This window comes from Cololabis saira, chromosome 10 (assembly GCF_033807715.1).
Source record: "Cololabis saira isolate AMF1-May2022 chromosome 10, fColSai1.1, whole genome shotgun sequence".
Taxonomy (NCBI): domain Eukaryota; kingdom Metazoa; phylum Chordata; class Actinopteri; order Beloniformes; family Belonidae; genus Cololabis; species Cololabis saira.
Genome location: NC_084596.1, coordinates 48,470,047 through 48,492,870, shown reverse-complemented (window position 1 = coordinate 48,492,870; position 22,824 = coordinate 48,470,047). Strand labels below are relative to the sequence as shown.

The window sequence follows — 22,824 nt, the reverse complement described above, 5'->3', positions numbered from 1 at the left end:
GGATGGCCGCACTTCCGGTCACTCAGAATTCTCGTGCTCTCTCGAGAAGATTCTAGGAACTGATCACCTGCTGATGCCGGAAGATAAACCCTTCCGGGGGTCATGCAGTGGTCACGGGTGACGTGACATTATTTGTACTCGACATGCGCATGCGCGAGTGGAGATACCCAGTGCTTATAGCACCGCCTGGTGGTCATCCGGGACTCATAGAACAGTAGTTACAGTTGTAACTTTCGGTTTATGGACACTCGTGGCTCTGTATTCCTCCATTCTAGAACATTCCACAACTGAAATCAATTGTAAATGCTGAATTTTCATGAAATTTAAAGTGTAATATTTCAAAAACTACAAAACATTTCAAAAAGCTGAATCATTTGGTAATAGTTTCGAGTCCTGTGACTAGTTTAAAGTTTGAATGGTGTCTGTAGCTAAACGTATACTGAAGTAATAAGGTCTGAAAGAGATGTTTTTCAAGGAATTGAAGATCTCACCATTATATTCCAAGGGCCTTGAAAATTCTGGAATATCTAAGGAAAGACCAAAAGTCAGAGCAGTAAACGAGCTGAACATTTTGATATCTGAATGGTTGCAATAGCTCAAAACCTGTGGAACAAGTGAATCACAGCATTCAGTCAATAAAGAGGAACAGAATCACAATAGGTTGTGAATGAAAAGAGTTCCAGTCAGAACCAGATGTGTGATGGTTTTAATGAAAAACTTTATATCAACTGAAACAAACTGCTGCAGAGGCAGAGCTTCATCTCTGGCCATTCCATCGAGGTCCGTCTCTGGTCACTTGTCCAGGGGTGGCGCATCGTCTCTGGGTGGGGTGAAGGGATCAATCTGTTCGATGACCTTCTCTGCAATGGTCTTGTTGTTGGCAGCAACGATCCTGCGGGACATCAGGTCTACGTCTCCTCCTGGACACAAATACTGTGTAAATAGAAAACACAGGTACCAGTTAGACACTCCACAGGTAGACCATAAGTCACGGGAGTGCTTTACCAGTCACGTCCATCAGCACTCCACCAGCCTCAGAGACGATCAGCAACCCTGCGGCGATATCCCACACGTGGATCCCTATCTCATAATATGCCTCCACGCAGCCCAATGCCACCAAACACATGTTGACAGCTGCAGTGCCAGCCCCACGCACCCTGAACAAAATACCTGAGGTTACTCATGCGGCCGCTGGCTGTCAAGACCTTTGCCATGGCAGTAGAAGCCTTACCCATGGACTGGGAGGGTCAGGATGTTTCTGAGACTGAAGAAGATGTGGTCCACAGCTTTAAGGTCTCTGTTGGATCCGAACTCTGTTGCAATGATTGCCTGGTGAATGTCTGAAAGCAACTGTTAAAGGTCATTGATCAATTCGACTGAGGTCATTGATTGCTGATCGATTCACACTGACCTGTCTGCTCAGAAACCTGCAGAGCCTCGCCGTTACAGAACGCTCCCTTCCCCCGCCTGGCCGTGAACATTTTATCCTCCAGACAGCTGTAGACCACACCCACCTCCACCTGCCAAATAAGAGACCGTGGTGTTTTACATCTTGTTAGCGTATTTGTTACAAAGTATTATGAAAACTAAACAGTGGAGTGCAAGGGGGTCATGCAGTTTAAATTACAAGAACAAAATCACTATTTTAGGAAAACAAAATATTTGTTTTAATCAAAGTAGCCATTTCACAAAAATAAAGTACATTTAAATTGAAAGTGCTACTTTGAGTCATTTATTTAAAAAAAACTGATTGATTATAAAGTCCCCACTTTATAAGACTAAACTTGGAAATTGAGGAATGAATTTATAAGCATTTATTACAGCCTGTCCTAACTGCATGCGAGCGTCCGACTATCGCGTCGCACTGCGTGGCATCAGACACTCTCTGTCCACACTGAAAGCATTATGGGCCCCCACGTTATTTTGATTGACAGCTGAAACTTTCTTTTTAAAAGGATGATTTATGGTTTTGCGTTACACCAACGCAGAACGGGCGCGTCGCCAGGTACACGCCGTCGATTTTAAGCAGAACCATAAATCAGCCTTTTTCTCACCGCACCACCCGCCCGGGCGCTCCTGAAAGAAACTCCTAAAATAACTCCTAAAAGAGTAAAGAGACAAGTAAAAGATGGGTGAGTACTTGTTATCTTCCTACATTTGTACTTTCTAAACAGAAAACAAGCTTGATATTGTGATATTTAAAATTTTCTTCCTGCCGCTCGCGTTGAAAGCGCTGTAGGAAACAGTCATGGACGAGGAACGGCTGATCCAGTTAGTTGAAATGAGAAGTTATTTCTATGATTTCTATCATTTCACTACAAAAACCTCAATAAAGTGTCAGAAAGAAATATTATCCTATTATTATTAATTATTAATTATTATTATTATTATTGTTATTATTATTATTATTATCTTATCAGAACCTTCCAGCTCCCTGGCGATCTCCCTCCAGCCAGCTGCCACTTTATTGAGGTTCTTATATTGAAATGACTGTTTCCTAGAGCGCTTTCAACCGGCTTTCAACGCAAGCGACAGGAAGAAAATAGAAACTGGGCGTCCGACAAAAGTCCAGCTCAAAACGGCGCACTGTGTCGCGCTGCGTCGCTCGCAGCCAGTTTGGACAGTCCAATAGAAAATAAAGCAACGGAATTGTTTTTGTCGCTGACGCTCGCATCGCATGCAGTTAGGACACAGTGTAAGAATACAGCCACCACTTGTGCATTTTATAACAATGTCATAAAATGGATAATTTCTTTTTGCAAAAGCTGCAAGTTTATGACTTTAAAAGGGATGATGTCGAGTGATGCTTAACTGATCTGTTACTTCTGAGAAACTGGCGTTGGTTTTGTCAGAAGGCGGGCATAGTTTTGTTGGAATGGCACCCTCATTTATACCATCTTGGGCACGCATTAGACATTGTTATTCATTTTGGGCATTCAGTTCCCCTTAGGGAGATGAAATTGCAGTCTCCTCATCATTTTTGAAGTGATTGTCCCCCAACCAGTCAGCAAATCTCTTGCTCTATCCCAGCAGCATCGTATAATCACTTCCTCCATGGCAGATCCATTTACTGCTGCTTTTAATGACTCAGTATCTTCCATTGAATGGCTTGGCTTCCCCTTTCTGTCCCAATCCTTTTCTTTCCTCCTTCCACTCCACCTGTCCTGGGATTCTGAACTCCTTTTTAGGCAAAAATCTGCCAAGCCAAGAGCGGACTCCTGGTTGAACGACACCACTCTCGCCATTCAGGCAACGTTGCAGGCAGGTGGAACGCAGACTGAAGGACAAACTGCTGTGTCTCTGGAAATGTTAAGGGACTGTCTCCCTGATTATCAGAGAGCCATACGTAAAGCAAAATCTCAGTACCTCTCTAATTTTTCTTAAATGGTGTGAGTGGGCAAAACTTGTCCTCAACACCTTAAAGACAAAGGAAATGACCATTGATTTCAGGAAGAAAAATTCATTTCAGCCCACTTTTATCAACCGAGAAGTGATCCAGTCTGTGACCGAACACAAGAACCTTGGGCTTGTGCTTGATCACAAACTTAAATGGGACAATTAGTCTGACTGCCTGTGCACTAAGGCTCAACAAAGACTGTACTTTTTAAATAAACTGTTGTCTTTTAATGTTAATGGCAAAATGGTCCACATGTTTTACTGTGTTTTATTGAAAGTGTTTTAACTTTTTGCATCATCTGCTGGTTTGGGAATGCCTCTGAGGCACAAAAGAGAGCCTCATTATCATAGCCTCCCCGCCCACTCAGAATCCCACATAGAGAATGAGATTAGAGAATGGGATGATAAAGACATGGCTCAGAGGCTGAATTTCTAGTTTATTTAGCAAAAACAATCAAAAGCTTGTTTTTAAGACATTCAAGGCCTGTTTAAAATAGGTATTAGATGCCATAATAGGTCCCTATAAATAGCACCCCAGCTGGCTGGGCAATACCATGTATAAGTGGATGCACCGTGTCAGTGTTATTGCTATGTTTGTCAAATTGCCATGTATGTGTGCTACAGAGGCCATCTTCCCTCTCACCTATGAAGTCAAATGACATGTTCACTCCCTCTTGTACTGACCCTGCATTCAGTCTGTGGTATAAAAAGGGATCAAGTCGATATTTAATCTACATATATAAGAGACATATTTATGTCTTTCTCACAATTATCTCAAACCTATGACTTGCCTAAGAACCACTACTTCTGTTACTTACGGGTTAGGAGCTTCGTACAAAAGACATTTAACTTGTTTTCGAATAAGCCCACAAAATCACATATCAAATATATTCTTGAAATGAAATCAGACCGTAGAGGATTGGTAGCCCAGATCTATGATCTTATCTATCTATCTATTATCCCACACTCCACTGGAAACTTAAAGAAGGCCTGGGATTCTGATTTTGGAGTAGTTTTTAGAGATGATCAATGGCACTCCATCTTAGATCTAATACACACATCATCTACGTCTGCTAAACACTTTCCAACTGAAAGTGGTACATAGAGCTCACATTACTAAGGCCAGGTTGGCAAAGATCTATCCAAATGCTGGTCCACTATGCCCCTAATGCAGGGATTAAAGCAAAAAAAAATCCCAGGACGGAAAGTTTTCAGACACCGCCCCCCCCCACCCCCCCCGTTGCGATTGAAAACGTAAATTTATAATCCATTCCTGAGAGTTCATCTTTTAATAATCTTTTTTTTTTTAATAATGACAGGGGGTTCTAAACGAGGCACTGCACTACAGACTGGCTACATAACTTTGAACAAAGCATCTGAAATTAAAAAGCAGATATACAAGCTTACAGCGCGTCACATTCGTAATGCAACGTAGGCTTGTAGCTCCGCAGTGTTTACATTGCGGCACACCGACATGCGCGGTCTAGCGCTGAGTTATGGTTCTGCGTCACACCTACGCACACGGCGTAGGGTACGCGGCGACATGCACCGTACGGCGCGCATCGCCGCGTACCCTACACCGAGGCCTACGGCGTAGGTTACGCGTCGATTTAACGCCGAACCATAATTCAGGCTTCACAGCGCGACTCCACTGTCCGCCGGCGCGCGCCCGGCTCGTCGCCGCGCGCAGCTCCTCGCCACGCCGACCCGCGCTCATATATTTAATACATTTATAAAGCCCATATATTTATAAAGCCCCACCTGGCCGAGCCCTAACACTGAGGCCATGGTAGATTTAGGTTACACACGGACACGCGGCACTGTTGACTTTTTTTCCCTGCCGGCTCTGCTCATTTGCAACGTGACCAGATCGTAGAGCCGTAGGCTCTGCGTCGATTTAACGCAGAACCATAATTCAGGCTTCACTCACTGCCGCAACGTGTTGACTCCAGTCATTTCAATGAGAAGCACACGCAAACACTGCATTGCATATTCAGCGCCGCACAGAGGCTCCCAAATGGAAATGATTTTTGATTTCTGAATGAATGGATAGATACGTCGCTTATTTTTTGCATATTATGTTTTTCTTTTCTGGCCTGGCGCATCGCGTTTTCGAGTCCGTTGTTTTTTGCTGAGACCAAAATCCGCGGAATTCCGCGGAAGATTCTGATGCCTGGTTATTAGGTGTCAGGTTACGTGCATCTAAAACCAGAGGAGAACTTTACTGTGTGTGCACAGCCAACAGCTGATTGACTGCAGTGGGCGCCGTTCGACAAGTCACCGCGGCGCTACAGACACCCCGGTGTTCATATTTTTTGTCGGATTTGCGCTGATCTCATAAAAAAATATCCCCAAAAAATCCCCAGGACGGAAATCCGTACCCAGTACGGAGAACTTTAATCCCTGCCCTAATGTAAAGGCCAAGCAGCAGACCTAATGCACATGTTCTGGCTGTGTCCAAACCTCTCCACCTTTTGGATAAGTAAAAAAAACTGTGGGAAAACAAACTTGCCCTCTTAATTGAATTGAAATGTATATTTGGAGGGCGGATGTTCTGCTATCGGGCACCATTACTTAAAACCATTCTGTTTAGTAATGCCTATAGTTAGTGTTTACTTCTAGTTGGTGTAAACTCTAGTGTGTTAGAGTCAGTAGTCATAGCTGCAGCTATAGAACAAGACTATAATAGTTAGTCTGAGGGAGCTTTCACACCTGTCCCGTTTGGAGCAGTTGTTCCGGAACAGGGAGCATTTCCCCCTAAAGATCAGAACATTTGATATATGTGAACACAGTAATCACGCTCTGAAACGGCACAAAACAAGCACCTGATTCCATTCGAGACCTGAAGCGGTTCATTTTTTAAAATTTATAGTGAGAACATAATCGACACAGCAACCAATACAACTCCATTCATGTGTATGTGCGGCCGCGGTTCAAGGAGAAAAAAGTCGGCGCAGCCTCCACCACCTTCTCTCCTATTGGAAGTTCCGAGATGTCGTCCCAGCTTTCTTCAGCTGTTCCACGGTGAAATTAAAAAATGTTCAATTCGGGCAGGGTTTGCGCAGCGCAAACCCTGCGGCAGGCAGCCTCTGGCCCGCCGCTGAGCTCCGCTCTGGGCTGAGCGCATATAAATGAATGGGTAAAGCCTGAATTATGGTTCCGTGTTAAATTGTACCCTACGCCGTAGGCTCTGCATTGGTGTAACGCGGAACCACAAATCAGCCTAAAGCCGGCGGCTGCGGTCTGCGCTGAAAGCGTGTTGTTTATCCCGGGGTGCCGAAGAGGAAACTCCTTCCTCGTTCATTTGACCAATCAGAGAGCAGCTGGGTCGCGCATGGCATTTGTTATCAGCTTTAACACTTGCCTTGTGAACACAAACCCCACGAAGGAGAAACTACACAACTGTATCGATTTAGCCCCTGAATGGGAACAAAACAAATGGGCCACAGGTGTGAAAGCACTCTCAAACAGCTTCATGGTAGATAAACTGCTATAGACCTACGTCGCAGGGGGGCACCATCATGATCCATTGAGCGGTGCCCTTTACCCCTCCTTCTCTTTCCTTTCTTCAGATTAACCCTCAGTTATTAATTAGAAGTTATCTCATCACCACAATTGTCCTCCATTGTTCTTGTAGTTTGTTGTGCTGGTCTGCCCCCTCCTTTGCTCGTCTGTACATGTTTGCAGGCCATAGCTTTAGGAGCAGCATGCTGCCCTGCATTGCCATCCTCTGATCATCCCACTGCTTGTCTGTATAGATGTCTGTTGGACACCTACTGACATCCTGACCTGCAAAGCCCCCCTCCGACCACCTCAGTGTCTGCTGTCTACATCGGTTTATATAGTCATGCCTGTCGTGCACCAATCAGCCATTGTGTCTGTGTCTCTCCTTTCTCTGTTTTTCATTTTCTCTGTATCTGTTGTCTCTTTTCATGCTCTGCCCAGCTGGACTTCAGCAGGAAGGTCCCCCCTTTTGAGCCAGGTTCTGATCCAGGCAGGGAGGGTGGTAGTCTAATGGCCATAGAGGTGGACTTGGGTCTGGAGGACCCAGAATGACAACCAAGATGAACCACCATGGGCCCCTGAGCAAGGCCCTAACCCTAATTGCTTCATGGTGTGTGTGTCTCAGATGTAAGTAGTAGTAGTAGTAGTTTCTTCCCTCCTAAAGGGGAGTTTTCTTTGCCACTGTGGCTTAAGGTTTTTCACCCACCAGGGGAACTTTTACACATATTCTGTGGATATCAACCAGGCATCCCAATTGCACTTCCAGAATCTCTCTTATTACACTTCCAAAACATTGCAACTGCCATCATTGTAATATGGAAATGTTTCCATTGCCTCTCAAGAGCACCTCCAGTGTGAAAACAGATGAGGAAGCCTTAGTCAAAATCGTCTCTCTCTCTCTCTCTCTCTCTCTCTCTCTCTCTCTCTGTAGTCACCAGGGGGCTCTGAAAGCACCAGGCTTAAGCAAGCCATCAGGGTCGGGGCAAATATTAAAAGAGGTGCTCAAACATCTTACCCGTTTGTTGACTGAGAATCCGATAGAAACTGCGACGAACGGAAACCTGATGACAAATCAGACACCAGGTGAACTTTGTCACTTTCAGGTGCAGATGTGTGAGACACCTGTGCAGGTGAGCTGAGGACTGAAGATTAAGAGTCCAGTATCTTGACTTACGTGTGAACGAAGTTGGTCGTTCCATCAATGGGGTCAATGATCCAGGTGGGCTCGTCAGTCAGGATACAAGACTCCCCTGCAGCCACTGACTCCTCCCCTATGAACCTGACATGCATCAACAGGCAGAACTGTGATTGGTCCTCTTATGCTACTTCTTCATATGAACTTGCCATATCCACAACCAGAACCCCTAGCTGACTGAGTGGCCGGCTGATAACCAGATCAATCTGGTAAATCCAATAAAACCAGATATGCTGTTGTTAAACTGATCTCGTACAATCTGGTTTAAATTGAGATTCTCTGAAGGAAGACCATAATCTTCATCCTCATTTTCTTGATCTCAACTGACTAAATTCTGATCAATTTCAGTGAGACTGTTTACACAATAGATTCCTGAGACTTATATAACAATAATAATAACAACTCAACTCAAGGTTGCTATACAACAATCAAAACATAGAAAACACTGCTGGGCCATAGTCCTATGTGAACATGGGAAACCTTAATTTCAACTTTAAGGCCCAGCTCTGAGGCCTCACTCTTTTTTTTTTTTTTTTTTAACCTTGTCTGCACACATAATGATTGATACCATGAAGGTAGAAACCAAAGGTATATATATGTGCATTATTACTATATTTAATATATATACACATATATACGCATACATATGCATACACATACATAAATATACACATACAAACCCAGTGATTTTTTTTATTTATTTTTTTTTTTTTGGGGTGGGGGGGTGACGACATCCACTGCCAATCCAGGAAGCAGGAACACACGGAGACACACGTCAAGCACTGGAAATCTGCAACAAAAAACCACAAACAAAACACGAAACCGGCACGGAGCCGAACAAAACACGAACAGCAATCGACCCAAATCTTGAGATCTGATCGCAGTCTGGTAAGCTACCGCTACCGCTACCGCTACCTAACCCCAAAAACTACAGAGCCAGGATGCAGGTGAACAAGCCGGTGTATGTCTATGTGTGTGTGGGGAAAACTAAAGAACTGGTGGTGGATTTCCGCAGGTGTAATAAATCCCCCCCGACACCGGTGAACATCCAGGGAAAGGACATTGAGATGGTGACATCTTATAAGTACCTGGGTGTTCACCTCAACAATAAACTGGACTGGACTACTAATTCCTCTGCACTCCATAAAAAAGGCCAGAGCAGACTCTATCTGCTCAGGAGACTGAGGGCTTTTGGTGTGCAGGAAACACTCCTGAAAACATTTTATAACACTGTGGTGGCATCAGCCATTTTTTACGGAGTGGTCTGCTGGGGCAGCAACATCACAGCTGCAGACAGAAGGAGGCTGGACAAAACCATCAAAAGGGCCGGCTCTGTCGTGGGCTGCTCTCTGGACACAGTGCAGGTGGTGGGAGAGAGGAGGATGATGGCTAAGCTGTCATCCATGATGGAGAAGGACTCCCACCCCATGAAGGACACCATCAGAGCGCTGGAGAGCTCCTTCAGCGACAGGCTCCTTCACCCTAGGTGTCTGAAGGAGCGCTACAGAAGGTCCTTCCTCTCTGCAGCTGTGAGACTACACAATCAGCACTGCTCACAGTAGACCACAACCATAACAACCTGACAATAAATATACATACTAGAAAATAATGTGCAATATCATTCACTGCAACGTGCATAAATAACATCTGTAAATATCCATCTGTTTTTCTTTTTTTGTGTACTAGTATTTTTTATTTATTACTATTTTTATTCTCCTTCTTCTTCTTATTATTATTATTGTATATACTGTTTATAGTGTTTTTTATTATTATTATTATTATTATTGTGTTATATTGATGCCTCTTGTGTTTTGCACCATCCCCTTTGCTGCTGTAATCTGGAAATTTCCCCTCTGGGGGACTATTAAAGGATTTCTTATCTTATCTTATCTTATGCGTGTATGTATATGATCATGCGTGTGTGTGTGTGTGTGTGTGTGTGTGTGTGTGTGTGTGCGTACGTACGTGTGTGTGTACATGTCTTTGTGGCTATGTGTGTGTGTATGTACTGTATATGTTTGTGTGGCTGTGTATGTGTGTGTATATGTATGTGACTGAGTGGCTGTGTGTGTGTGTGTGTGTGTGTGTGTGTGTGTGTGTGTGTGTGTGTGTAATAAACCAAACAAAGCTCCACCTGAAGTGTATCTATAGTGGGGGAGGGGGGGGAGCAACCCCGCCACCCGCAAGACCAGAGGCCGACACGGAAGAACACGGAACCCAGGCCACCAGCAACCCCACAGAGGGGAGAAGTAGGAGGGAGGCAACCCACCGCCTGCGAGGCCCCCCCCCCCCCCCCCCCCCGAGGGGGCCCGCGGGTGGGGCCCCCACAGCGCGGGAAGAAGCAGCCAGGGATCCCGCGGCGACGGACCGCGACCCAGGCAATCCCCAGCCACCCGGTCCGGGCCGGACACGTGGCCAGGAGGCCCTCACCCTTCAGGCCAACGACCCCCACCCGGCAGGGGGCCAGCCTGCCCGGAGAGACAGAGCCGCCCCGGGCAGGTGCACCCGCCCCCATGAAAGTGGCCCTCCAAGACCAGAGGGGCGCCCCGCCGCGGAGGCAGCGGGGGGGACCGGAAACGGGCCCGGAAAGAGGGAACCCCCCAACAGGGCGACACCCACGCAGGCCCGACAACGGAGGGCCCCAGACCCAGGCATCCCATTCATTCATCCATTCACCTATCCGATACCTATACTAATAATAAGATATACTATACATAATAATAATAACAATAATAATAATAGGCCTCACTCTGAGACCAGCCTCAATTTCTTACAGCTGACCGCATGGCCTTAAAACAAAGGAAATTAAGGAATGACTCCAAAGCCCAGCGGGCCTTGCTGTTAATTGCCCTTACAGGTGTTAAAAACAGGGGCAGGATGGAGGTCACGTGCGGAAAGTAAGGACAGTGACTGCTTCCCAAATCTCGCTCTCTCCGACCTTTTTCATCGCAAGGGAACCGTTTACTGTCCTTACTTTTTGTAAGGACTACACCTCATCTCCGATCAACATCAGGCAGCTGCGCCCGTGAAAGCCCACTCGTTACAACGGAGTGAACCGCAAACGTTCCGACGCTTCGACAAGCAGGACGGGGACCCGTCCGCAACGAGACGATGTGCCCAGGCTACGAGGACCAGAAAAGGGGGACAGCTCGGCTGCCAGCAACGCTGCATCATCAGTCTCCGAGAGACAGTGGGAGAGAGGAAAAAGCGGCCACTAATTCACCAGTGGAAGCATAAAATTCAGCAACCTGTGGACCGGGACACGAACCAGGAGTTCCAAAAATCCCAGGACGCCGACAACCTCCCGGCCATCTCAAAGTAAGAGGCTTGTGTCTGGGCAGAGTTAGTTTAAAGTGTTTAGCGTTTAGTGTGTTTGCTGTTTTTGTTTGCTTATTACTGTGTGTAACGCGCCGACGATCTCTCATGCCGAACGGTCGTTACGCTTGTGTATTATATTGTTATGGGCCAGTGTAAGTGGACACACATAACCTGTTCCTCATTACCGAAGTGGTTCGTGCTCCTGTTTCCCTGTCAAAATCTTAGAGTAAGTGTGGTGGATTCAGCTCCAGACACTCTCTCCTGATTGGGAAACAGCAGAACAATAAAAGGTACCGTTGGTGAGAGATCCCGCAAGTTTTCTTCCCCTGTGCTTGGACTAATTCCTTCACTTCCTTCACTGTTATTCTGTAACGCCCCCCCTGGCAACAGGTTGGCAAATAGGGATTAACAGTTACCTTGAGACAGATTTTGCTGTTCAGTTATTTTCCTGATAAGTCAGGTGGTGCCCCGTTTTGACTGATTCATTTTTGTAATTCATTTTGATAAGTAATCGCATTTATTAATTATTAATAATTACAGTTTTAATAAAAATTGTATTATAATTGCAATTATTAATAACTCTTTAATAACTCATCCAGCAACCCCTTTGTGGCACAACAACACAATTATAAAACAACAGCAACAACAACAAAAAAATGCTTTAAGCTTTATGCTATATGCTATATGGGAGCTGATCGATGGCTGAAGTTGTACACTGAGGGAGGCTGAGCTTCTCACCTGTGCGATGGGAATTTTTCCTTCACAGATTGAATGATAAGCTGCTCAACCCTCTGGTCAGTCTGTGTTACCAGGTCAACTGCTGAACTCTTGGTCATTATCTTCCTCTCATCACTCAGAGCACTGCACACAACCTAATAAGATAAGATAAGATATCCTTTATTTTCTCCCTCAGTGGGGAAACTTATTTTTGTTGGCAGCAGTACACTTAGCACACACATGCAGGGGAGGGGTAAGAAGACTAAAAAGTCAGAAATAAAAAATATATAAAAAAATACAAAAAATATATATAAAAATAATCAACACAGAACCACCTGATAAGAACACAACCACTTGATTAATACAGAATAGGGGTGGGCGATATGACCTAAAATTAATATCACGGTATTTTTCATCTTTTGAACGGTGACGGTATAGTATCACGGTATTTTTTGGTACCTTTTGGGAGGAGTAGCCTGTCCTGTCCCTTTATGTGAATAAGGTTAATATTTTTATAATATAATAAGTAAATGGTAGTATCCTTATATATATATATATATATATATATATATATATATATATTTTTTTTTAATAATTATTATACAAAGCTTCAAATTGCGGAGATCAGCACGGCCTCGCACGTGTTTCACTGCTCTTCTGATGCTGCTGCATCCCGACTCGACTTCTCCTAAAGCCCGCGGTACAGGTGTGTTTTTTCGAGAGAAGAACATGGTTATGGGTATTTTTTTGTCACTCTTTTTTTCTTCTGGGCAAAAAGATTCTTTTAAACCGACATTCATTAATTTTTTCTCCATCTTGAAGTCTGTGATTCGTATTCCAGCAGGTTGAAACACCGCTCTGCGCTCTACTGCCGTCAAAGACCCGCCCAGCTCCACTTCTGATTGGCTAGTGTTAGTTTGGTTGAGCCAAAGCTGCTTTCCTCTCATTCCATTGGTAGACGAACTCGGTTGACTCAACCTTTTTTTCTCTCTCGAACCTTTTTTTTTTTTTTTTTTAAAGCACTCAAACTCGCACGCCGAGAAAGAAAACTCCGTACGCCGGAGATCCGGCACGGTGCCGGAATACTTTAAGCCCTGCATTTCTTACTACTCTTGTCGTAAGGTAGCAGCAGTAAACGATGCCTGCAGTGAAGCTGTTTAGTCTTGGGACCGCTGCTCCGCTCAGCAGCACCAGCGGAGCAGCGGTCCCACTTGCGCTCGTTTTGGCCCGGGTTGCCTCTTCATATTCACGGGTGTGCGTGTTTTTTAAGTGATGAAACAGGTTGCTTGTGTTTCCACCTCTTGCTGTCAAAACACGGCAGCAAACCTTATATCACCGACGTTTTTAATGCCTTATTTAGGCTTATTATTTTATAATTGATTTATTACGGTATTGACGGTATTGCAAAATCCTTGTCGTGGCGCAGCGTCACACCGGTGATGACTATGACACCGGTGTACCGCCCACCCCTAATACAGAACCACGAGTGTTAGGGCCCGTTCATCGCTTATTAGGGCCCGAGCACTGACAGTGCGAAGGCCCTATTGTATCTGTAGGAATTGTTCTCGTTCTCGTCGTTCCCGTTTTTCGACGAAAGGAGGGCCTTTTTGCCCCCTAAACGTGCCCCAAAAGTCACCAAATTTTGCACCCCAGGCCTGGCGAAAAATTGGATATTTCCTGGTTTGCATTAATGGGCGTGGCCTAATGGCTCAACAGCGCCCCCTGTAAAACTTTGTGCCTCAAGCCCCACAATATGGTTTCACGTACATGCACGAAAAATCAGTACACACCTGTATCATGTTACAACTTAAAGAAAAGTCTCTTGGCACCATGGCCGAAACCGAACAGGAAGTCGGCCATTTTGAATTAATCGTGTCATTTTGGCGCAATTTATGCCATTTTCACGTGTCGTACTTTAACAAACTCCTCCTAGCAGGATCGTCCGTTCGACATAAAACTCGTTCAGGAGACACAAAAGACGTTAACCATGAGTCAAAATCGTGAATTTTCGTTTAATGGCGTGGACGTGGCGCCGCGTCAAACTTCAACGTTAAACAGGAAGTGATACTAAGCTGTTTGGTCGATATTTGATAGATCCTATTTTCTGCCGTAACTTTTGAACGGTTTAACATAGAGAGTCGTGGGTGGTGTAATCGGACTCGGTTTTGAGTCCTCGAACATAATTGGTGCAAATTAGTCCCGACCCTTCTTCTGATTGGTCGATATTTGATAGTCCATATTCTCTGCCATAACTTTTGAACGGGTTGTGATAAAGGGACATCATCGGACTCTGTATTGAGTACTTGACCTTCATTGGCCTGAATTAGCCCCGCCCATTCTTCTGATTGGTAGATATTTGATAGTCCCTATTTTCTGGCATAACTTTTGAATGGTGTGACATACAGAGTCGTGGGTGGTGTCAGCAGACTCTGTTTTGACTCCTTCACCTTAATCGGTGCAAATTAGCCCAGCCCCTTCTTCTGATTGGTTGATATGTGATAGTCCCCATTTTCTGCCATAACTTTTGAATGGTTTGACATGACAAGAGTCATGGGTGGTGTCATCGGACTTAGTTTTGAGTCCTTGACCTTTATCGGTGAAAATTGCATGCGCGAGGGCCCGTTCATCACTGCTTGCAGCTTTAAATTAATAATGATAATAATAATAATAATAATAATAATAATAATAATAATAATAACTAGAAAATTTCAGGAAATTTTTATATGGGCATGCCCTACTGCCCATTCGTCCCCTCTCGCTGCTTTGGTTTGGGGCTGTAGTGGTTGTGTTCGGGGTGGTTCTATGTCAGTTTGAGGTGTTTATGGTTGTATTGCATTCATTCCTGTGCTCCCTATAGTTAATAATGAGGTGCGCTTTTTGGCATCCAGCGTCCCCACGGCAACGCTTTTGACTGAGAAAAAGTAATGCCCATCGAGGCACGATGGAGAAGCATCTAACGATGTATGCCATGCATGGGTGCACGTTCTGGTTCAGGCTATGTTAACGGATAGGGTTTTTTTTTCACCATGGTAAAAAACCCCATCCGAATGAATGGGGCCATTTGGCATGGATTTTGACATAAAATTTCCTTAAATTGCAACTTCATGAAATTTGAATATGTTGAAGTCCACAGCGAGCCGAGTCTGGGAACCTTTGTACGATGTCTCTACGATAATCTGTTGCCTAGCAACAAGCGTCCAAAGTCAAACGGAAATAAAGAAAAAAATGAAAGGTCAATATCGCAAAAAGTGTAATAATTGGCATAATGAGCTTGTACGGTCCGTTAGTGCCAATCGGGCCGAGTGTTTGAAAGTTTGAACGATGTCTCTACGATAAAGTCCGGCCGAGCAATAAGCGTCCGAATTTTCGCCTTTTTTTTTGCTTTTTGCTATCTAGCGTTGCCACGGTAACACTTTTGGCTGAGAAAAGTAATGCCCATCCAGGCATGTTGGAGACGCATCCAACGATATATGCCATGCATGGGTGCACATTGCGGTCCGAGCAGCATTAGGAGATGTTTTATTCACATGCTCCCCCATACAAATGCTTAGGTTTTTGTTGCCATGGTAACAAGCTCCATAGGGTAGAATGGGACAATTTGGCTTCAATATCTCAAAAGCCGTAAACGACAGCGTAATGAGACCTCAGTATGTTGTAGTCCACAGCAACCAGAGTCTTTTAACGTTGAATTAAAGTCTCTACGATATCGCGTTGCCGCGCAACAAGCGTCCAAAATTCCGTTAGCGTCAAAATGAGCAAAGTGGAATATCTCAAAAACCGTAATAGCAAGCATGACGAGACTAAAATATGTTGCAGTACAAAGCGTCCCGGGTTTGTCAATATTGTAATGATGTCTGTACGATAAGCCGTTGCCTAGCAACAAGCGTCCAAAATAAAATTGATTTTTTTTTTAAATTGAAAGTTAAATATCGCAAAAACCGTAATAACTAGCATGATAAAGTTGTATTGGCCTTTAGGGACAATCAGGCCGAGTGTTTGAAAGTTTGAACGATGTCTCTACGATAAAGTTCGGCCGAGCAATAAGCGTCCGAATTTTCGCCTTTTTTTTTGCTTTTTGGCAACTAGCGTTGCCACGGTAACCCCTATTACTGAGAAAAGTAATGCCCATCGAGGCACGATGGAGACGCATCCAACGATGTATGCCATGCATGGGTGCACGTTGCGGTTCGGGCCGTATTAACGGACGAAAAAAGAGTGCGGAATAATAATAATAAAAAAAAGGGAAACCTTTCTGTATACTAATATATCGCCTTCATTTTTCAGGTTTTTCGGGCCGTGTTTTACTTTTGGGGGATTTTTCTTTTCCACATCAGAGCGGGGTCATGCTGTACACGCAGGTGCGCAGTGGGACTTTTGCGACTTAAGCTTGTTAGCAAAATGCTAGCAACATTGCCATTTGGGCCATTCTGGACGATTGCAATATGGTCATGCCACTACGCATGCCCATAATAATAATAATAATAATAATAATAATAATAATAATAATAATAATAATAATAATAATAATATTATTATTATTATTATTGCACAGTGATTGATTACTCTGAGACTATGAGTGATGAGAGTTTCAGAGCAACAGCTTGATCTAAGTCCAGTTTGAACTGGTTGTAGAGATCAGATCAAATTATCAAGTTGGACTGTTTCCAGATCTGATAGTCAGGAAGGACGGCTCACCTCTCCAGCTTTCCGCGCAACAGCAACAGCATGATCCATGACATTCTGCAGGAAGTCAGCCATGTTGGAGGGGGAGCCTCTGCTGCAGATACAAAGGTTAGATTACATACACTTAGACATGAGCCGGCCCTCCGTTGGGCGTCATCAGTGTGTTCTCACACTGATGTTTTGAAGCCTCAAACGCTTCTGGAACCAGGAGGGATCATATTTGATCAAGTGAGGACAATTTGACTCAAATGCTGTGCTGGGTAGACTGGAGCTGTACTAGCAAGACTGGTTAGACTGAAGCTGTACTAGGTAAACTGGTTAGACTGGAGCTGTGCTGGGTAGACTGAAGCATTACTCAGTACGTTCACATGCAGCGATTCAACCTGGTTGCAGATCGGTTGCAGACATCGTTCCGACTTTTAAACTGCATGTAAACACCTCAACCAGGTCAAGTCAACCTGGTCAAGCCAGATTCATCAACCAGTTTGGAGCACCTAGATAAGCCAGTCGCAACCAGGTTGTTAACGCCATGTATACGGGGACATAGATATTGCAGTCTGCGCATGCTCGAGAATTTCCCCCGGGTGGGGTTTTCCCCCGGGGGAGGGGATTCACCCGGAAGTGAAAGGAGACGACGCGTGCTCAGTAGTTGAAAAGGAGGCGGCGCGTGCCGTTGTTCTTTTCATCATCAACACTAAAAGGTACATAATGCAGGAAATGTAGGCTGCTGTAGCCTCGTCGAGGTGCTCGGACGCCATCTTTCTTTCTTGTTGTTGGTAAGCGGAGGTCAACCGGAAGTGGCTCTTTGTTGAAATGGTTACCTTGGGTACAGCGCCACCTAGCGTCACGGAGTCAGCCATGCTCTGGTTACAGTGGCTTATTCAATCTGATTCAGTCTGATCTCAGAACAGCATGTATAATCAGACAAGTGATCCAATCTTCTGCATGTCATTATGTGATAAGATCTGCAACCAGGTTGAATCGCTGCATGTGAACGTACTGCTGATTACACTGGAGCTATACTAGGTAGGCTGGAACTTTACTGTTACCCCTTTTCCACCAAACCGGTTCCAGGGGTTTCAAAGCACTAGCCGGGAACCAGCCCAGGAACCAATTTGGTGGAAAAGGGGTATGGTTAGACTGGAGCTGTACTGGGTAGACTGGAGCGGTACTAGGTACAGTAGGCTGGTTATACTGGAGCTGTACTTTGTAGACTGGAGCTTTTCTGGTACCCCTTTTCCAACAAACCGTTTCCTGGGGTTTCTGTTCCACTGACAAAGCACTGGCCCTGAACCAGCCCAGTAACCGGTTTGGTGGAAAAGGGGTATGACTGGAGCTGTACTGGGTAGACTGGAGTTGTACTGGTTTTTTGTCAGTTGTCTTGTACTTCAGCTACTATTCTTACAATATCTGCCAATTGTTAATTGGAATTGTGGAGTATAACATTTATTTTTGCTAGGGCTGCAACAACGAATCGAAAAATCAATAAAAATCGATTATTAAAAGCGTTGGCAACAAATTCCATTAACGATTTGTTGTGTCGCGCGATTATTAAGTCACTCACTAAAGCCTGATTTATGGTTCCGCGTTAAATCGACGGCGTAGCCTAGGGCGTAGGTACGTGGCGACGCACACCGTACGGCGCGCGTCGCCGCGTACCCTACGCCGTAGGCTCTGCGTTGGTGTAACGCGGGACCATAAATCAGCCTTAAGTCGCGCCCGGACTACATTTAATGCGACACAGCGCGCTGACGCCGTGCCAGCCCCCGAATCTCGCGCTCAGAAGGCACGCCGATTTTTTCCAGTGGCCAGCCGCGGTACTGCAACAAAAAATCCCATGGGGTCCAGAAAGCTTTTTTCCAATAGACCGCAATAGTAAAAGAGAAGCCTCTAAAACTGTTCACAGGACACCTCCAGCTGTAATCACTGGCAGTTACTAATCTTTGTATTCTATATTTTTAAGTCATGGACTTTATATCCGTCAAAAATGTTTTTTAACGGCCAGAAAAGTCAAAGAAAAGTCTCTTTCTGGGCGTGACGTCACGGCTGACGTCACAGCCGTGTCCGTGCATTCCACAGATGTATTATATTAATATATATCATGTAATTATATAATATTAATACATTAATAATATATGTAATACTATACATGTAATAATATACATGAATTAATATATTACAATACATATTATATTAATATTCGCGTCATTGCCCCGGGGCATGATGGGAGGCCCCAGAGCATCATGGGAGGTGACTCAACTGCGCATGCTCTATGGGCCGCACAACGCGGAAGTCAGGAACTTTTTCAGCGTATGCGCTGAGTGAGCAAAATGCATTGAAATGAATGGGCGGCCATTTTCGATCTCCCATCCAGTTCTATAATACATCTATGCGCCGCGCACATAAAAGAAAAGAAAGAGGGCGCGGATTTGTTTGGTTTTAGTAACATCATGCTCAGGCAGTCTGCAATGGCCCAGATGGGAGACACATATAGCTCAGTGCTTAACTTTTATTTTTAATTCACGGTATATTCTTGTGGTTGCGGTGTTCTCCTATATGTTTCACCTCTAACCCGGTACGTACATAGGTTCCTCTAAACATCTGTTCCCCCTACTGTTTTAACTAAAAGAAAATGTTCTCCAATACAGCAGGTCTCATAATTTTATTTTGAACACTGCCAAAACTCAAAATCTTATAAAGACTTTAACTTAAAACTTAACTAGAACTTCAAATGCTTGACACACATGAAAGTTCAATTGAAACACGTGGGAAAAACACATAACCTTTTAAATGATGTGTGTTATCAGGTGTAATGGCATTTTTAGGTTAGAAATAAGAAAACTTCTTGGTAAGATCCTTAGTTTTTTGAGTGAAGGCAGTGAGAGAACAAATTGTAATGTTCAAACAAATCCTGTTTCTGATTTTATTTTTCTTTATTTTTTATAATTTATTTATTGTTCTGACAGCTCAGGTCCCTTTTAAACAGAGTATACCTCTTGTGTGCACTTTATTTTTATATATGTGGCAGATGTAAAGCATACATGTGTATGTTTTCTGTGTTAGTCCATTTAGTTGTTTTTTTTAATCAATACTTTAAAAGCTCAGGGATGTTCAAGGAGCAACCTGTTTGTGAACTTTCTGAAGATTATCTGCACTGTGAATTTGCACTGTCAATTCTGTTTTCGAATGGTTGGAATTTAATGCTTTTTTTTATCCGATTCATCGATTAATCGAAAAAAATAATCGACAGATTAATCGATTATTAAAATAATCGTTAGTTGCAGCCCTAATTTTTGCATTTCTTCTCCTGAACACTGATGTTCTTGGATAAAGACTAGTTCTTGAGGTGCAACTGCTCAGCAAAGGTGTTTCTGCACATCAGCAGCTTTAAAGGGCTTTTATTATGACTTTTTATTATGGCATTTAATGTATATTTTAAACAGGCGTTGAGTGTCTTAAAAACAATCTAAAGCTTGTTTTTTCTACATAAAACAGAAATTCAGCCTGTGGGCCATGTGTCTAGTTTTATCGCTTCTAACCTCATTTTCTGTGAGGGATTCTGAGGGGGCGGAGTTATGATAATGAGGCTCTGCGCTGATTGGCTGGTGGATTCTGAGGCTATGATGATGAGGCTGTTTTTTTTTTTTTTAAATCGATATAAACGATATTGTCTCGTACCATATCACGTTTGAAAATATATCGATATATATTAAAATCTCTGGAGCTTCAGCCGGCTGGAGCTTCAGCCATTGTTCAGAAGCGGTGGCTGTTTGAACAACGAGGGAAAGTAGAAATGAGGCTTTGCATTAGGGCTGGGCGATATGGCAAAAAAAGTGATCACGATTTTTTTTCCCATATTGAACGATCTCGATTTTTAATCACGATTTTTTTTAAATCAGAAGATCCCCCCTCCCTTCTGGAATAAAATAGAAAGAAACCAGAGATTAGTTGTTTTTTTATTAACAAATAAAGCAAATAGCATGTTTTAACAAGAATCCAGAATGCTACCAGTGGTACCCACCGAAAAAACTAGGGATGCACCAAAATGAAAATTTGAGGCCGAAACTGAAGCGGAATAAAATTTAAAGACTTTGCTGAATACTGAGTACTGAATAGCCTACGGAATGCGGTTGTTCACAGTTTTTCATTTATTTTGCCATTTTTTTCACAATTGCATAGATAAAATTGCAATGACATTATTAAAAACAAAACCAGTAAACTAATATGATTTGAGCCACTGTCAAGCAGCTGGCGATGCGGTTGCTTAAATTGACCAACAGGTGGCTCTCTAACATCACAGATTGTTTACTGTGCGTGACTCTGACGCTGGTTAGTAATTAAGGAGTTAAAACTCACTCGCCACTTACAGGACTCAGTAGCCAGCAGAAACGGCAGTTTTATTACATTTATTAACTGTAGTACCGCTATTATGAGAGGTTATTTCTCACAGTATTAGCCTAAAGGGACTTAAGGCTGATTTATGGTCCCGCGTTACACCAACGCAGAGCCTACGGCGTCATCATGGTGAGCTCTGCTTGTTGCCTCCGCGCTCCGACACATTCACTCCGCTGAGCGCGCACACACACACACGCACACACGCATGCACACACGCACACACACAACCATGTCGGGGCCGCGGAGTTTCTGAAGTCGGCGGTGATGAGTAATTTGTGGTACAAGCAGAGCGAATCACAACTTTAATGAGTGCGGTTCGAATACACAATACATCCATCACGAAGGGCATTTTGTGAATCCATCACACCCTCCTCCTGTACGCTCGGAAGAAGTTGTCCGGCGAAATAAATAAATAAATAACCGCTAACCGTGAGTCCCGGTCGGCTCGAAGCTAAGCTAACGCTAGCCTGCGGTTGTTTTGTAGTTTTATTCTCTCTGGTCACGCTTGCTCCCACCAGTGCAGGGGAGGCAGATGTGACTACTTTACTGCCTATGGTCATGCAACTTGCCGCGGCATGTCATGCATGATCAATTAATGCAGACAGCGCGGTGCCAGGAAAGCGGGTTGTGATTGGTTGTCGTGCACTTTGCTGCAGCATGTTTTGCACGTGATCGAGAAAGTAGACCCACAGCTGATCACCGTGATCGAACTTAGTTTGATCGCGATCACAAATCGAGATCGTATAATCGCCCAGCCCTACTTTGCATCCTCATTTACCCTCATAAAAGGATCAGTAGGAGCAGTACAGACCCGGAAACTGCACACGAGTCAGCGGTAAGTGACGTTATTTATTTTATGTTATTTATTAGTGATGCACCGATTGTTGGGTAACCGAAATTGTTCGGCCGAAAATGGCAAAAAAACACTTTCGGTGTTCGGTGGAATAAGTGGGAAAAAAAACGAACAATTAATAACGGCGTTGTAATATAAGGAAATAGAGTGGCCGCTCCGTAACTGTTGCGCATCACATAAATCGTTGGCCAACCAAAAACTAACCACATAAGAATTTTACCTAACATTCACCAGCAGGTGGAACCAAAACAACATAAATCAATCTATTACAGGTGCGTTTAGATGACGAAATCAAACAGCGAAGAGCGTGGAGTGAAGTGGTGCGGTGCAAACATGTCAGCAGTGTGGAAGTATTTTAGAGTGGCAAAGAATAATACAAGAATGGCTGTTTGCAATGAATGTTCTCCTCAAATATCTAGAGGGGGCACATCTGCAAAGTCTTTCAGCACTACAAGTTTGATTTATCATTTGAAATGATAAAAAACCCTGAGCGCTTTAATGCATTTTTATTGTTTTAAGGCCTATGTTGCAATCTCAGTTAAGCCTAACGTAAGCTCAAAGATGGCCAAAAAATGTATTTTGCTAATTTATGTATTTTAAGTTATTGTTCTTTGCTGGTATAATGTCTGCTGGAATATTTAAGAAATGCTGGGAAATTAAAACATTTTCAGTTTTTTATGTTCAACAAATGTTTTCTACCTTGTAATTTTGTAAAAGATTTTTTTCTTTTAAAAGCATGCCTAAATCAAATTTATTTGATTTA

General features: G+C 43.8%; 1 protein-coding gene across 4 annotated transcripts in view; it reads right to left on the bottom strand.

Moving 5' to 3' along the window:
* Positions 1-690: 690 nt before the first annotated feature.
* impa1 (inositol monophosphatase 1) overlaps positions 691-22,824 on the bottom strand; it is a 34,267-nt gene continuing 12,133 nt past the window's right edge. Inside the window, exons 2-9 of one of the 4 annotated variants that reach the window (XM_061733078.1) lie at positions 16,826-16,907; positions 12,152-12,285; positions 8,075-8,179; positions 7,916-7,961; positions 1,412-1,520; positions 1,232-1,340; positions 1,006-1,157; positions 691-920 (exon numbers count right to left, since the gene is read on the bottom strand). In XM_061733078.1, the coding sequence (XP_061589062.1) occupies positions 793-920; positions 1,006-1,157; positions 1,232-1,340; positions 1,412-1,520; positions 7,916-7,961; positions 8,075-8,179; positions 12,152-12,285; positions 16,826-16,888 (846 nt within the window). In that variant the 5' untranslated portion in view covers positions 16,889-16,907 and the 3' untranslated portion in view covers positions 691-792. Of the gene's footprint in view, positions 921-1,005; positions 1,158-1,231; positions 1,351-1,411; positions 1,521-7,915; positions 7,962-8,074; positions 8,180-12,151; positions 12,286-16,825; positions 16,908-22,824 lie in introns of all 4 variants that reach the window. The other 3 variants (XM_061733079.1, XM_061733080.1, XM_061733081.1) reach the window with 3 other exon arrangements.